Below are 12,343 nucleotides of genomic sequence, written 5' to 3' on the forward strand. Positions count from 1 at the left end.
CTGGGTGCTGAGGCTGACTTTGGCACTATCCCACGTTTTCCCCCTGGGCCTTAAGTGACTTGCACAGACTCACACAGCTAAGAAGTGTCTGGGGTCAAATTTGAACCAGGGCCTCTGGACTCCAGGCACAGACTCTATGCGTACTGTCTCTCTTGTTTTTTTAAGTTTCCCCCACAAAAGAAGAGCACAAGCAAAGGGGGGTTGGACTTGTCAACCTAAGACGGAGTACCCCATGTGCAAAAGGCATTCAGGGTTTTTAGTGGTCAGAAGTGGGCAGTCTAATAGGCAGAGACTGCCAGGAAGGGGATCTGGGATCAAGGCTCTGCCCCCAATGAGCTGTGTGACCCTGGGCAAGTCCTTGAACCATCCTAAGAGCCTCAGTTTCCTCATCTGTAGAAGGGCAACAAAAGCAAGCCTAGGTGGGAGGCTCTCGATTTGTAAAACAACTTATAGTGATAGATGCTGCCATTGGGATGGGGTGTGGACTCAGTCAGAGGCTCTGAGACTGAAAGCTGAAAGAGTCCAACATCTTATTTTACAGGTGAAGAAACTGAGGCACATGGTGGGAAGGGATTTACCCCATGGTCAGACAGGAAATCCTAGATCTAAAGTAGAAGGAAATTGAGGCTGAGGTGAAGTGGCTTACCCAGGATCTCCCAGCTAGGGAGTGTGTGAGGCCAAATTGAACTCGGGTCTTCCTGTGTCTGGGCCCAGTGCTACTGAGGCATGGAGTGGCTCATCCAAGGGAGGGTACCCAAAGCTCGAACCCTCAAGGAGCTGGGCTTTTTGGCTGGGAAACGTGCGTGACGTAGGTGTCCCCCAGTCATAAACACGGTGTGTGCAAGCTGGGTTGCGGTGCTTGGGTGAGGGGCGGCACTTGCCACTGGGGGGATCAGAACAGGCCTCCTGGAGGAGATGGCTTTGGAGCTGAGCTCAGCGGGAAGGCAGGGATTGTGAAAGGCCGAGGGAGGAGGGAGCACATTCCAGGCATAGAGGTGGCAGGTGGCCTGCTGGGCCGGGGAGCAGCTTAGACAGACGGTATAGTTGGAGAAGGGCAATAATGTATAATAAGGATTGGAAAAGGCGCTCGGAGCCAGAAATGCCGAGCAGAGGAGCCGGGCCTTTGTCCGAGAAGGCAGGAAGAAGTCACTGGAACAGGGGAGGGCCCTCCCGGAGCAGATTGGCGGAAGAAAGCCGGGCCAGGAGAGTCTGAAGGCAGGGAGGCCACTTAGGAGGCGTCTAATGCAGTGATAGTCCGGGCTTTGGGGGACGGGGGCCCCAGCGGGGGGGGGGATCTTCTTTCCCCCAGAGGTGCTATTGGCTCATGAGTGGTCAGGATCGTAGGATCGTAGAAGGACCCTCGGATTCTGGTCTGGCCTCAGCCACTTCCTAGCTGGGTGGCCCACTTGATCCCCTTACTGCCTCAGTCGCCCCTTAGCATCCTCAGAGAGTCCCCAAACTGAGAGCCTCAGGCTGTGCTGCAGAAGTAACTCTAAGGGGCAGCGGGGGGGATGAGGGAGAGGGAAGGGACGAGAATGACCCCAGACTTGAGAAGGGAAAAACGATCGGGTTCTGTCCGGATCACGGCCCATTTGAGAAGCCACTGGTGTTGTTAGTCATGTCCAACTCTTTGGGGCCCCTTTTGGGGTTTTCTTGCCAAAGATTGGGGGGAGGTTTGCCCGTTCCTTAGGCACCTTATTTGACAGAAGAAGAAACTGAGGCAAACAGTCCTGAATCTGGGACTTCTCAACCACTAGGCCTGGCTCTGTCCACTGAGCCACCCAGCTGTCCTGAAATCATACACTAATTTTCAACCCTTCCTTTCCATCTTAGAATCACTACTGTGTATTGGTTCCAAGGCAGAAGACTGGTAAGGGCTAGGCAATGGGTGTGAGGTGACTTGCCCAGGGCCACCCAGCTAGGAAGTGTACACAATATTATTTTTTAAACCTTCCCCTTCCACCTTAGACCCAATACTGTGTATCAGTTCCAAGGCAGAAGAGTTGTAAGGACTGGGGCAGTGGGGGTCAAGTGACTTGCCCAGGGTCACCCAGCTGGGAAGTGTCTGAGGCCACATTGGAACTCAGAAAGAGGATTCTGACTCTCTAGCCACTGTGCCATCCAGATCCTCTGAGGTGCCTGTGGCACCCACTTGGAGATGTCCCAACTGAAGCTCAGGAGAACCCCAGGCCTCAGAACCTCAATCTGGGAGGCCAGCACTGCACCCTGGGGAGCTCCCAAGTGTATAGAGAGAGGAGAGTTGAGGCCCCAGCACGAACCCTTGAGGGGAGCCCCGAGGACAAGGGCCCTGAGAAGGCCTGGCCACCTGGCAAGTTGGTCACACAAGCAGACACTGCCAAAGGCCCGCTTCTTGGGTCCTTCACGCCACTTGCCCCTGCTGAACTCGCTGTGTTTATGCCCATTTTACTGTCCAATAATTTGCTCAGCCAAGCTGGCTTTTCTGCTTTTGTGCCGGTCGGCTTCGGTCTGCAGGGAAGGGGCGGCTGGGAGGGGACGGGGCCAGGGGGGCCGTGCCGAGCCGTGGCCCAAAGACCCCAGTGGCCCTCTGCCCAAACAGCCCCACTCCCTCTTTGCTCCAGGCTGCTCGCTCTCTCTGCTCTCCCAGTTGGAAAGGCTGTTGACGCTCTGTGTTTTCCCACCTGCAGGGCCCCGAGCCACAAGGACCCGGGCAAGGCTGGGAGCCTGCCAGGGGCTCCGGAGGAAGGGGCTCGGATGGAACGGGGCCAGTTCTTGGGCCACTTTGTTGTTGTCTCTGGAAATGGTTCCAGGCTTCCAGGGGGCCCCAAAGAGCCCGGGCTGTGGCCTCCATGCTTCAGCCATCATGTGGGACCCCGACGGGGGAAAGCACACAGCCCGGCACTCAGCATGTTGCCTGGCACACAGTAGGCGCACACTAAGGGCTTCCCCCTCCCCCAGCAGCAGCCAGCTTCCCAGACCCTCCCTCTCAAGTCAGTCGTCTGTGCAGGGAAGCCAGACACCCCTCTTACTGTTACAGTAGGTGGTGGAGTCAGGCGTGCCACAGGCCACAGCTGTCATCCCAGCTCACAACCTGAGATGACAAAGGTCAAGAGTGCCTCGCCAGGCTCCGAGACTCACTCTGAGGAGCAAAGTGCCTGTGCCTCAGAGCGCAGAAGGCCAGCGAGACTCCATGGGAGCCTCTTGCCGGACCCACTCCTGCCATCGTGTGCCAAAGGTGAATTCTGCGGGCCCCTGGCGGGTCTTCTGTGTGCGCCCTCCTCCTCCCTCTCTCCGCATTTTAATGAACGACCCAGCTCAGAGGGTCTGAGCTCACAACCGGGAAGGGCCCTCAGAGGCGGGCGAGGCCCACCCCCTCATTTAAACCGAGGAAGAACTGAGGCCCAGGGAGGGGAAGGATTAGAGCAGCGAGATTTCTATAGCACCTACTGTGTGCCAGCACTGTGCTGAGCGATTTACAGTTCTTAGAGCCCATTTGATCCCTACCACAATCCCGGGAGGGAGGTGTTATTGTGATCCCCACTTTAGAGATACAGAAACTGAGGCAGATAGGTTACTAATAGCGAACTTTATAAGGTACCTACTATGGGCCAGCACTGTGCTGAATGATTTACAGTTCTTAGTCCATTTGATCCCCACCACAAATCTGGGAGGAGGAGGGAGGAGAGAGGGAGGTTGGGAGGGGGCTATTATCATCCCCATTTTACAGACAAGGAAACCGAGGCAGGCAGGTTAATAATAACTAACCTTTTATAGTACCTCCTATGTGTCAGCACTGGGCTGAGTGATTTGTAGTTCTTAGCTCATTTGATCCCCACCACAAATCTGGGAGGGAGGAGGGAGGGAGGGGCTATTGTGATACCCACTTTAGAGTTGAGGAAACTGAGGCAGATAGAGATGAGGTGACTTGCCCAGGGTCACACCATTAGGAAGTATCTAAAGCTGGATCTGAACTCAGGTCTTTCAGACTCCAGCACTAGAGCTCTATGCCTTTTACTACCCTGAAGGGAAGAGATGTACCCTGGGCTAAGGCTTAGCCGGGCCAGTCCCACCCTCAGGGGTGTACTGGAGTCCAGTCAAATTGGCCAGTTTTCATGTGAGCCGCAAACCCACGGCCGCAAACCCAACAAGTCAGGACTTGACTTATTCTTTTGTTGATTGTCAAGACTTAAGAAAGTCAGGGAGAAAATATTAATAATGCAGATTAAACTCCTGAGAGTGCCTAGCTGGAGTTTGGCTTTGCTGTTGCCAAAGGGATGGGGAGGGGGAGCTAGTTCTAAATATTTACTGGCACTCTCCTACTGTGATTTGACAGAGAGGGAAACTGAGGTCTGGGAAGGCCAAAGGGCTTGTCCAAGATCACATGTGGGATTGCAGGGTTAGAATTGTAAAGGGAGAGCTTGGGGGGCCATCCCTCCAACCCCTTCAAGACTTTCCAGAGGAAGAAAGTGAGGCTGAGAGAACTTAAGAGACTCTCCCAGCTAGTTGTGTTGGGATTTGAACCCAGGTCTTACTGACTCCAAGTCCACTGCCCTCTCTGCTTGCTGATGCCATTGAATCCATTGATATGCCCACAGTTACTTCCATGGTGTCTCCATGAAGGTAGGGACCAGGGTTTTCCCTTTCATTGAGTCTGTAGGACTTGGCACATAGTAGGCACTTAATAAAATTCTTGTTGACTGGCTTAACGAGCTGTAGATGTGTTGACAAGCATGCTTACACAGTAGTGCCTGGCACATAACAGGTTCTTAATAAATGTTGATTGATTGATTGACTAACTGATTGAAGGTCTCAGAAGCAGTCTGTTCCTGCAAGTAGAGTAAGTGTCTCTTCCACGGCCCGATTTCTGCATGTCGTTTATTCTTTGCTTTCTTTCCTTTCCTTTGTGTCCTTCCCTTCCACCCTAGAATCCATTCAGGTATTGGTTCCAAGCAGAAGAACAGGAAGGGCTAGACAAATGGGATTCAGCCCAGGGTCACCTGGCTAGGAATGTCTGGGTTGGATTTGAACCCAGGACTTCCTGTCTCTAGTTCTGTCCCTCTGTCCACCTAGCTGCCCGTCACTCTTCAAGTCTATGCCGCCTCCCTTCAGTTTTTGCCCTTTCCATTAGTCACAATTGAATTCGTTGGAAAATGTGGCAGCCCTTGCCCCAGTGCTTGGGAACCCCAGAGTAACGAGGCAGCCTCTGTTAGAAAGGCCTCATTGGCTCCCACGTGTGATTATACAGCCAGGCTCGAGCCCCAACAGCTCTGGCCCCCAACACCCACCCAGCCTCTAAAGACCAGGCTTTCAGCAGCCCCCAAAGAGCCTGATGGCCACTCCCCCAATCTAGAGAGATCTTCGCCCTCCCGGCCGGGCATCCAGAGGCATGGGGCATTCGTTCCCGGGCTCGCTTTCTAGGCTCCAGGGAGTCGGTGTTCCCCGCCCCCTGGGAGACAGCAAAATCAGCTCCCACTGCCCGCCTGGGCCTCCCTGAGGACCAGCACGGTCCCCAGAAGGAAACCGTGTCGGCACTTACTCGCCAGCCCGACATCCTGCCTGCCCCCATTCATTCCCCTTCTTGCCTCACAGCAGCTCTGAGCTGTTTCCAAAAGCCCATTTCCCAGTTGGAGGACCCAGTTTGGTCCCTGTCGAGGCCGTTGGAAAGAATGTGCTGGAGACGCTGAAGGCCTTTCCTGGAGAGGAGTCTCTGGAGTGGTCCGAGCCAGGGTGGCCTCGCTGGAATCACCGTGTGCTCATTCAAGGGCACCACTCACTGGATGGGCTGAACTCTCCCCACTTGGCTGCCAAGGCAGGCTCCTTTCCTTCTGTCCTATCACATTTGCAGAGGAGGAGTGAGTCCCTTTGGCCCATGTTGATAGGAACCAGAGTGGGACTCGATGTTCCATCTGTCTCACATTCATTTAATTAGCCTCTGGAGGCTCGGTGGACCTGGACCACTCGAACTTCCTTGGGCTCTGAATCTGGACGGAGAGGAAAATAGCAAATGGGACAGGGTGGAGCAAGGAAACAGGCCAAGATTAAGAACTGGGAGACCTAGAAGCCAGCCCTTACCCACCTCAGACCAACCGTTTGCCTCTCTGGGCCTCAGTTTCTCTCTCTATAAAACGAGGGAGTCCAACAAAATAACCCCAACGGTCTGAGTTCCAAATTTAGAGTCCATTGGGTGACCTTGGGTAACTTCCTTCCCCTCTCTGACCTTCAGTTTCCCTCTCTGTAAAATGAGGGGGCTGCACTCAGGGGGCTCTGAGTACCATTCCAGCTCTAGATTCAGGGTCCAGTATGTGACCTTAGTCAAGTCCTTTCCCCTCTCTGAGCCTTGGTTCTATCTTCTATAAAATGAAAGGATTAGACAACAGGACCATACATACGCCATTGTTTCAGGCTATGTTCTGTGATTCTGGCCTCCCTCCTTGAAGGGGCCAAAGAGGCCTCCTGCTTCCAGGCTCCAGAGATTCAGCCACATCTTCTCCTGGTCTTCCTCCTTGGAAAGATGGTTTCCGAGGCTGAGTTCTAAACTAAGAGCTCCTGACCAGGGGTTGGAGGACTTTAAAAAATCTTTTTAATCGCTCTGGCAGTATAAGTGATCTCCTTTGCAAGCCTTTCAAAACATGACTCTGAGAGCTTTGTCCGGCACCAGGCACAAAGGTTAACAATCCTTGCCCTAAGCTTTCTTGCTTGCTTTTATTTCCTCCCTCCCTTCTTTCCCTCCTTCCTTCCTCTTTTACTTTTTTCCGTCCTCCCTCTCTTCTTGCCTCCCTTCCTCCTTCCTTCGCTCCCTCCTCCCTCCCTGCCTCTCTTCCTCCTTTCTGCCTTCCTTTCTCTTCCCACCTTCCCCTCTTTTTCTCCCTTTTTCAGTGACCATTTTAGGAGCTTCCTTAGTAAAGCCCACCTTGCTCAAAGGGCCTGTCTGTTTCAAACAAAGAAAACACAGTGAGCACGTTCAGATGGTTGCGTTTAAGTTGCCGTTCATTCGGACACGTAGAGTGGCATGATATGGCTCTTGGCACACGGGAGTAACTCCAAGCAGTGTAAGTCTAGACACCTGAGTGGGGGGAGACCCCATTCTGGGAGGGCACAGGAGATCCCAGGAGGCACCGCGGAGGCCCTGGAGGTGAACAAACCCTTCTACATGTGTAGTTGAGAGGAACGACATGACTTGCCCAAACTCGTAAAGCTCTAGTGTCAGGAGTAAAATGGGAACTTGGAGGGGCAGCCAGGGGGCCAGAGGCCCAGGGCAGGGCAGTCTCTAGCCCAAAGGCTGCTGGCTCCCTGGCTCCCCTAGGAATGGCGCAGCGAGGCCTCCAGGCCTGAGCTATGGGGGTGGACCCTAAGGCCTGTCGGAGGGGAGGGCCGAGTGGGTGGACAGAGGTGTTTCAGTGTTGGGCCCTGGAGGACGAGCTGCTCCCTAGACTTTCCCTTCCAACTGTGAGAAGAGATGAGAGTTGCGAGTGGCGCCCTGTTTGGGGGCTCAGGGGAATGGTGATATGTATCTAGGGGAACATACGTGCAAATGGCATGTGGAAGAGGGGGTGGGTGGGTAGGAGGATACATGTGTGCATGGGTGAGGGGGCGTGAGCGTGTTCATGTGGACCTGGGGGGAGCCCCAGTGTGTGCTGCCTCTGGGCTCTGTGCCATCCATGCTGCAATGCAGTTTTCTCCCAGAAAAGCTCAGCTCTAATTGGCTAATTACTGTCATTGTGCTCTCTCTCCCTGCACTGCCCCCCCAGCCGACATGCTCCTCTCCGCTCAGTGCCGCGTGCCCCCACTCCCCAGCTTGAAGGGCTCGGCCCTCAGCGAGTGCCCCCAAGGTCCTTCCACAAAGGAGAGGAGAGCCTGACCTTCTCCTCTCTTCTCTTCTGGCATGGCAGCGCTCCACGGGTTGGGGTGGGGGGAGGACTGGAAGCAGTCACACCAGCAGCAGAGGCCTGGCCGGGTGCTACAAGGAGAGGAGGCCGGTTTCATCAGGGGAGCCCAGGCACGGGCCAGGCTACAGAGGGGACAGCTAGAGGCAGAGCTAAGGCCAGGGCTAGAGAGCTGGGGACCAGGGTTCCTCGGGGTCTGCATACAGACAGCCCCAGAGCTGTTGTTTCCCCAGGCTGCTGGTAGGGCCTTACCCCGAGTCCGAGTCCAGATGCGAAGATGAAATGGGCTCAATATTGGGATTTGAGGACAGTGACTACCCTGATCTGTCTGTCTCCTGCCGCCCTTTCCAGGAGCGAGCTCTCCCTTCCTCCATGAAGCTGCTGACATCACCTCCTACCCTACCTCCAAGCTCATTCCTGCCTTTGTACATACCATGTTTCTTGCCTAGAAGGTCCTCCCTCCTACTTCTCCCCTTTCCCATCGTTTCTCAAGATCTTCTTCCTCCATGAAGCCTTCACCCTGACTACAGCAGTGACTGAGCCCTCCTCGATGTATTGATAAGTTTGGTGTTGACTATTAGAATTTCAGTATGGCCAATCCCAGTCACTAATGGTTCCTTCCACATGGGTTCTGTCTCCTCAACTAGACTGTGAATCTTTTGGCATCCAGGCCAGTGTCTTTCCTATATCTCTCATAGGGCCTAGGACAGTGATGGTGAACCTATGGCATGGATGCCAAAGATGGCACGCAGAGCACTTGCTGTGGGCATGTGGCTGTCCTCCCCCCCCCAAGAGTTCATTACCAGAAAGGCAAAGGAACTTGGATGGAGCTGCTCTCCTCTCCCTCACCACCATGCCTACCCCTCTGCCCAGCAACCCAATGGGAACACTTCCTCCCTCCCCTATGTGGAGTAAGAGAGGGCTGAATGCACCTGGCACTGGGGGAAAGCATGGCACTGGGGGGTGGGGTGGGGGCAGGACCTGGCACTCCATCTCTAAAAGGTTTGCTATCACTGGCCTAGGATAAAATGGGGATATAGTAGATATTCAAGGAGGACATAGGAAATTGATCTACAACAGAGACATCCAGCATTTGAGCTTGGCCTTTGGGGCCCAATTTTCCATTGAGATATATGATCTTCAAGACTTAGAATCATGGAGTATTTTGTTTTGGATCATCTTTGGGTTTGACTCCTTGGTACATGTTCTCATGTATCCTGTCCAGTACATTCCCTGAGGGCAGGGACTAGGTGGTTGTCTTCAAAGTTGTAGTCATCATCGTCATCATGGTAGTTGTCTTTGTTGTAGTTGACATCATCATTGTCATCATTAACTTTGTTGTCTTTGTCATTGTTGTCTCTATATCCCCTATGCCTAGCACATAGAAGGTGCTTAACAAATGCTTCTTGGGTTGGTTCAGAGAGTCCACTGTTCTGTAACTCACAGCCATATAATAGCTGGGAGAACATTGGTGTTTTCCAAAATGAATTTTCATGGCAAGGAGGCGTGGCTTGAGGATGTAGAATGCTTAGGACAGTTTTCCAAGTGCAGCTCATCTCGATCTCTTCCTTCTGTCTTTGTAACCAGAGTTCCCTTCAATTGTGAGGCTACCTCTAAGTCAACACACTGCTCATCCAACTGCAAAGTGTAATTGGAACAATACGCATCCTTTAGCCATTTTGTTTTTCCTTTGGGGTTTGTTAGTTTGTTCTCCAATCCAGTTCAGTATAACCATGGATTAAGGGCCTACCATGGGCCAGACACTAGGGATATAAAGACAAAAGGAAAGCCAATTGGCTCTGCCTTCAAAGATCTAACTTCTCTGGTTGGCTTTCTGCCCCAGAAGCTCTTGACTATATCCTGTTCCCAAGGAGCCTCTTTTGCCTTCGATCCCTTCCAAACCAGAAAAGAGGTCAGAACTCAGCCTATAGGTAGGGGGATCAGACTGAGGCTAGGATCAGAGCTCAGACTACAGCTGGAGTCAAGGCTCATCTTAGTGCTGGGGTCAGAGGTCAGTCTATAGCTATTGTTGTAGCTCATTGGAGAGGTCATTGGTCAGGGCTCAGCCTGGGACTAGGATGAGAGAGCTCAGTATTGGGCTTGGGTCAGAGGAGAACAGAAGTCAGCAGCTCATTCTGGGTTTGGGGTCCAAGCTCAGTCTCAGGCTGAATTCAAAGCTCAATATTGGCTGGGGTCAGAGTTGAGAAGAGGTCAAAGGTCTTTCTTGGTCTAGGGTCAGAGGTCAGAGCTCAATGTCAGCTTGGGTCATAAGGAAGCAGGATTCATTCTAGACTTGGGGGGAGTGGGTGTCAGAGCTCAGACTAGAGCCGGAAGAAGACCCTGGTCTGCAGCTGGCATTATAGCCCAGTCTAGAGTCTGTTACTAGAGACTATTAGTGTGGTCGGAGCTCAGTTTGGTGACTCAAGCTGGGTTGGCATTGGGGGATCAGCCTAGGGCTAAGGTCAAAGCTCAGAGTAGAGCCGAGGTTCAGTCATGAGCTGTGGTTGGAGCCTGTTCCAAGGTTGCAGTCAAAGTGCGTTCTTGCTCTCTGGGCCAGGGTTCAGCCTGGTGCTGGGGTCAGAGCTCAGTGTTGGACTTGGGTCAGAAAAGAGCAGGAGTCCGAGCTCATTTTGGATTTCAGTTCAAAGCTCAGTTTGGGGTTGGGGTAGGGACTCCCCATCTGTTTCTGGGGTCGAGGCTCAACTTGGGGTTAGGATCAGAGCTCAGACTACAGATGGAATAATAGAGCTGGGTTCTGGGCTCAGACTGAGGCTGGGTCAAAGGTCAAACTAGAGCTGGCGTGAGAACTCAGAGTAGAGTTGGGGTCACGGCTCAAACTGAGCCTGCGGTCAGAGGTCAGTCTCTGGCTTGGGTCAGAGGAGAACATTCTGGGTCTGGGGTACAGACCCAGAGCTTGGGGCCCAGCTCAGAGCTCAGATTAATAGAGCTGGCCTCAGGACTTGGTATGGGAAGAGAACAGGCCTACCAGGAGCAGGAGACCATCTAGTGTATCTGGCCTGGAGTCCAAACCTTGACCTTGTTCTCATTGACTCCCCAAGGCAGTTGTTAAGTAGGAGGCTACCTGTGTGTCCAGAAGGTGCACTCATGGGACTGCTGGGACTGGGGAGGGGTCTGTCAGCTCAATCTGGAAGGAAGGAAGGAAGGAAGGAAGGAAGGAAGGAAGGAAGGAAGGAAGGAAGGAAGGAAGGAAGGAAGGAAGGAAGGAAGGAAGGAAGGAGCGAGCTCGATGGAAGGACCCATCTCAGATTGGTGGGGAAGTTGGTCAGCCAGATGAAACCTCATCAAATGTTACAACTAGGATATGAGTGAGACTTCCTCCCATCTGACCTCTGAGGCATTCAGCACTCAGCTGATTCTCTTAGTGCCCATCTCTTAGTTCCCCACAAGATGATAGTATCTTAGGGCAGGTGATGCCATCTTGTTTATCTCTAGGTCTTATTTTATATCCCACATTAAGTTTTGTTCTAGGCATTTAGGAAATGTTTGTTGTAGGAAGGGTGTTCAACATTGTCCTCAGATTCAAACCAATTCACCAAGATTTAGTAGGACCTACTGTGTGTAAAAGCAGGTTCTGGGCACTGGGATTCCCAAGCCAACAGCAGAAATCTTCCCCAACCTCAGAGCACACAGTAATCTACCAGGGATGGAACTTCAGTAAACATCCAGCAATTTGAGGATCATAGGACATTTTATGGGTGGAGAAACTGAGGCCTAGGATGCGGACATGATTTGCCCCAGGTCATTCAGGTCATAAATAACCGAGTTGGGATTTATAGCATGGACTCCAAATTCAAACTTGGACCTGGGTAGAGACTTAAAATAATGAGGAGGGCTTCTAAGAAGGAGAGGCTAAGGAGTACATACCAGATAGTAGGAAAACCTTGATGATTGTTTCTCGTGGGGTGTGTGTGTGTGTGTGTGTGTGTGTGTAAGACTTGTCTCCCCAGCCAGAGGAAGAAGCTCTCCAAAGATAGAATGAGACTTTGATCCTTCTCTTTCTCTCTCTCTCCCCCCCTCCTCTCTGTCTCTCTCTTTTTCCTTCTCCCTGTTTCTGTCTCTCTCTCCCCATCCCTCCCTCTCTCCCCCTCTCTTTCTGTCTCTCTCTCCCTCCATGCTCCTCTGTCTGTGTCTCTCAGTAGAGTACATACAGCCCTGTGCCAAACCCTGCCTTTCACCTGTTTTTATATGGTCCTAGGTCAAAGTCTGCCAACCCTAAGAAAGGAGGGAAACAGGAATGGGAAGGAGGCAGGAGAAAAGGGACCCAGCCACAATTTGGATTTGGTGGGTGGACATCTAGTTAGGTTATCTTCACTAAAAGCTGAATTGGAACCGTAGCCTAGTGAACTTGGCTTTCCCAACAGCCTTTGTGAGCTCCCAGTCCCTTATTTTCTCATTTGCATCTTTAGTGCTGGCATGTGCACCTGGTCAGATGCAGCTAATGGCAGTCTTTCCATGTGCAG

The 12,343-nt window shown here is 52.6% G+C and overlaps 1 protein-coding gene across 1 annotated transcript in view; it reads left to right on the plus strand.

Moving 5' to 3' along the window:
• Nucleotides 1-3,067: 3,067 nt before the first annotated feature.
• ATP2B3 (ATPase plasma membrane Ca2+ transporting 3) overlaps nucleotides 3,068-12,343 on the plus strand; it is a 118,415-nt gene continuing 109,139 nt past the window's right edge. Inside the window, exon 1 of the mRNA XM_056809416.1 lies at nucleotides 3,068-3,214. Within this exon, the coding sequence (XP_056665394.1) occupies nucleotides 3,076-3,214 (139 nt within the window). The 5' untranslated portion in view covers nucleotides 3,068-3,075. The remainder of the gene's footprint in view (nucleotides 3,215-12,343) is intronic.

This window comes from Monodelphis domestica, chromosome X (assembly GCF_027887165.1).
Source record: "Monodelphis domestica isolate mMonDom1 chromosome X, mMonDom1.pri, whole genome shotgun sequence".
Lineage (NCBI taxonomy): Eukaryota > Metazoa > Chordata > Mammalia > Didelphimorphia > Didelphidae > Monodelphis > Monodelphis domestica.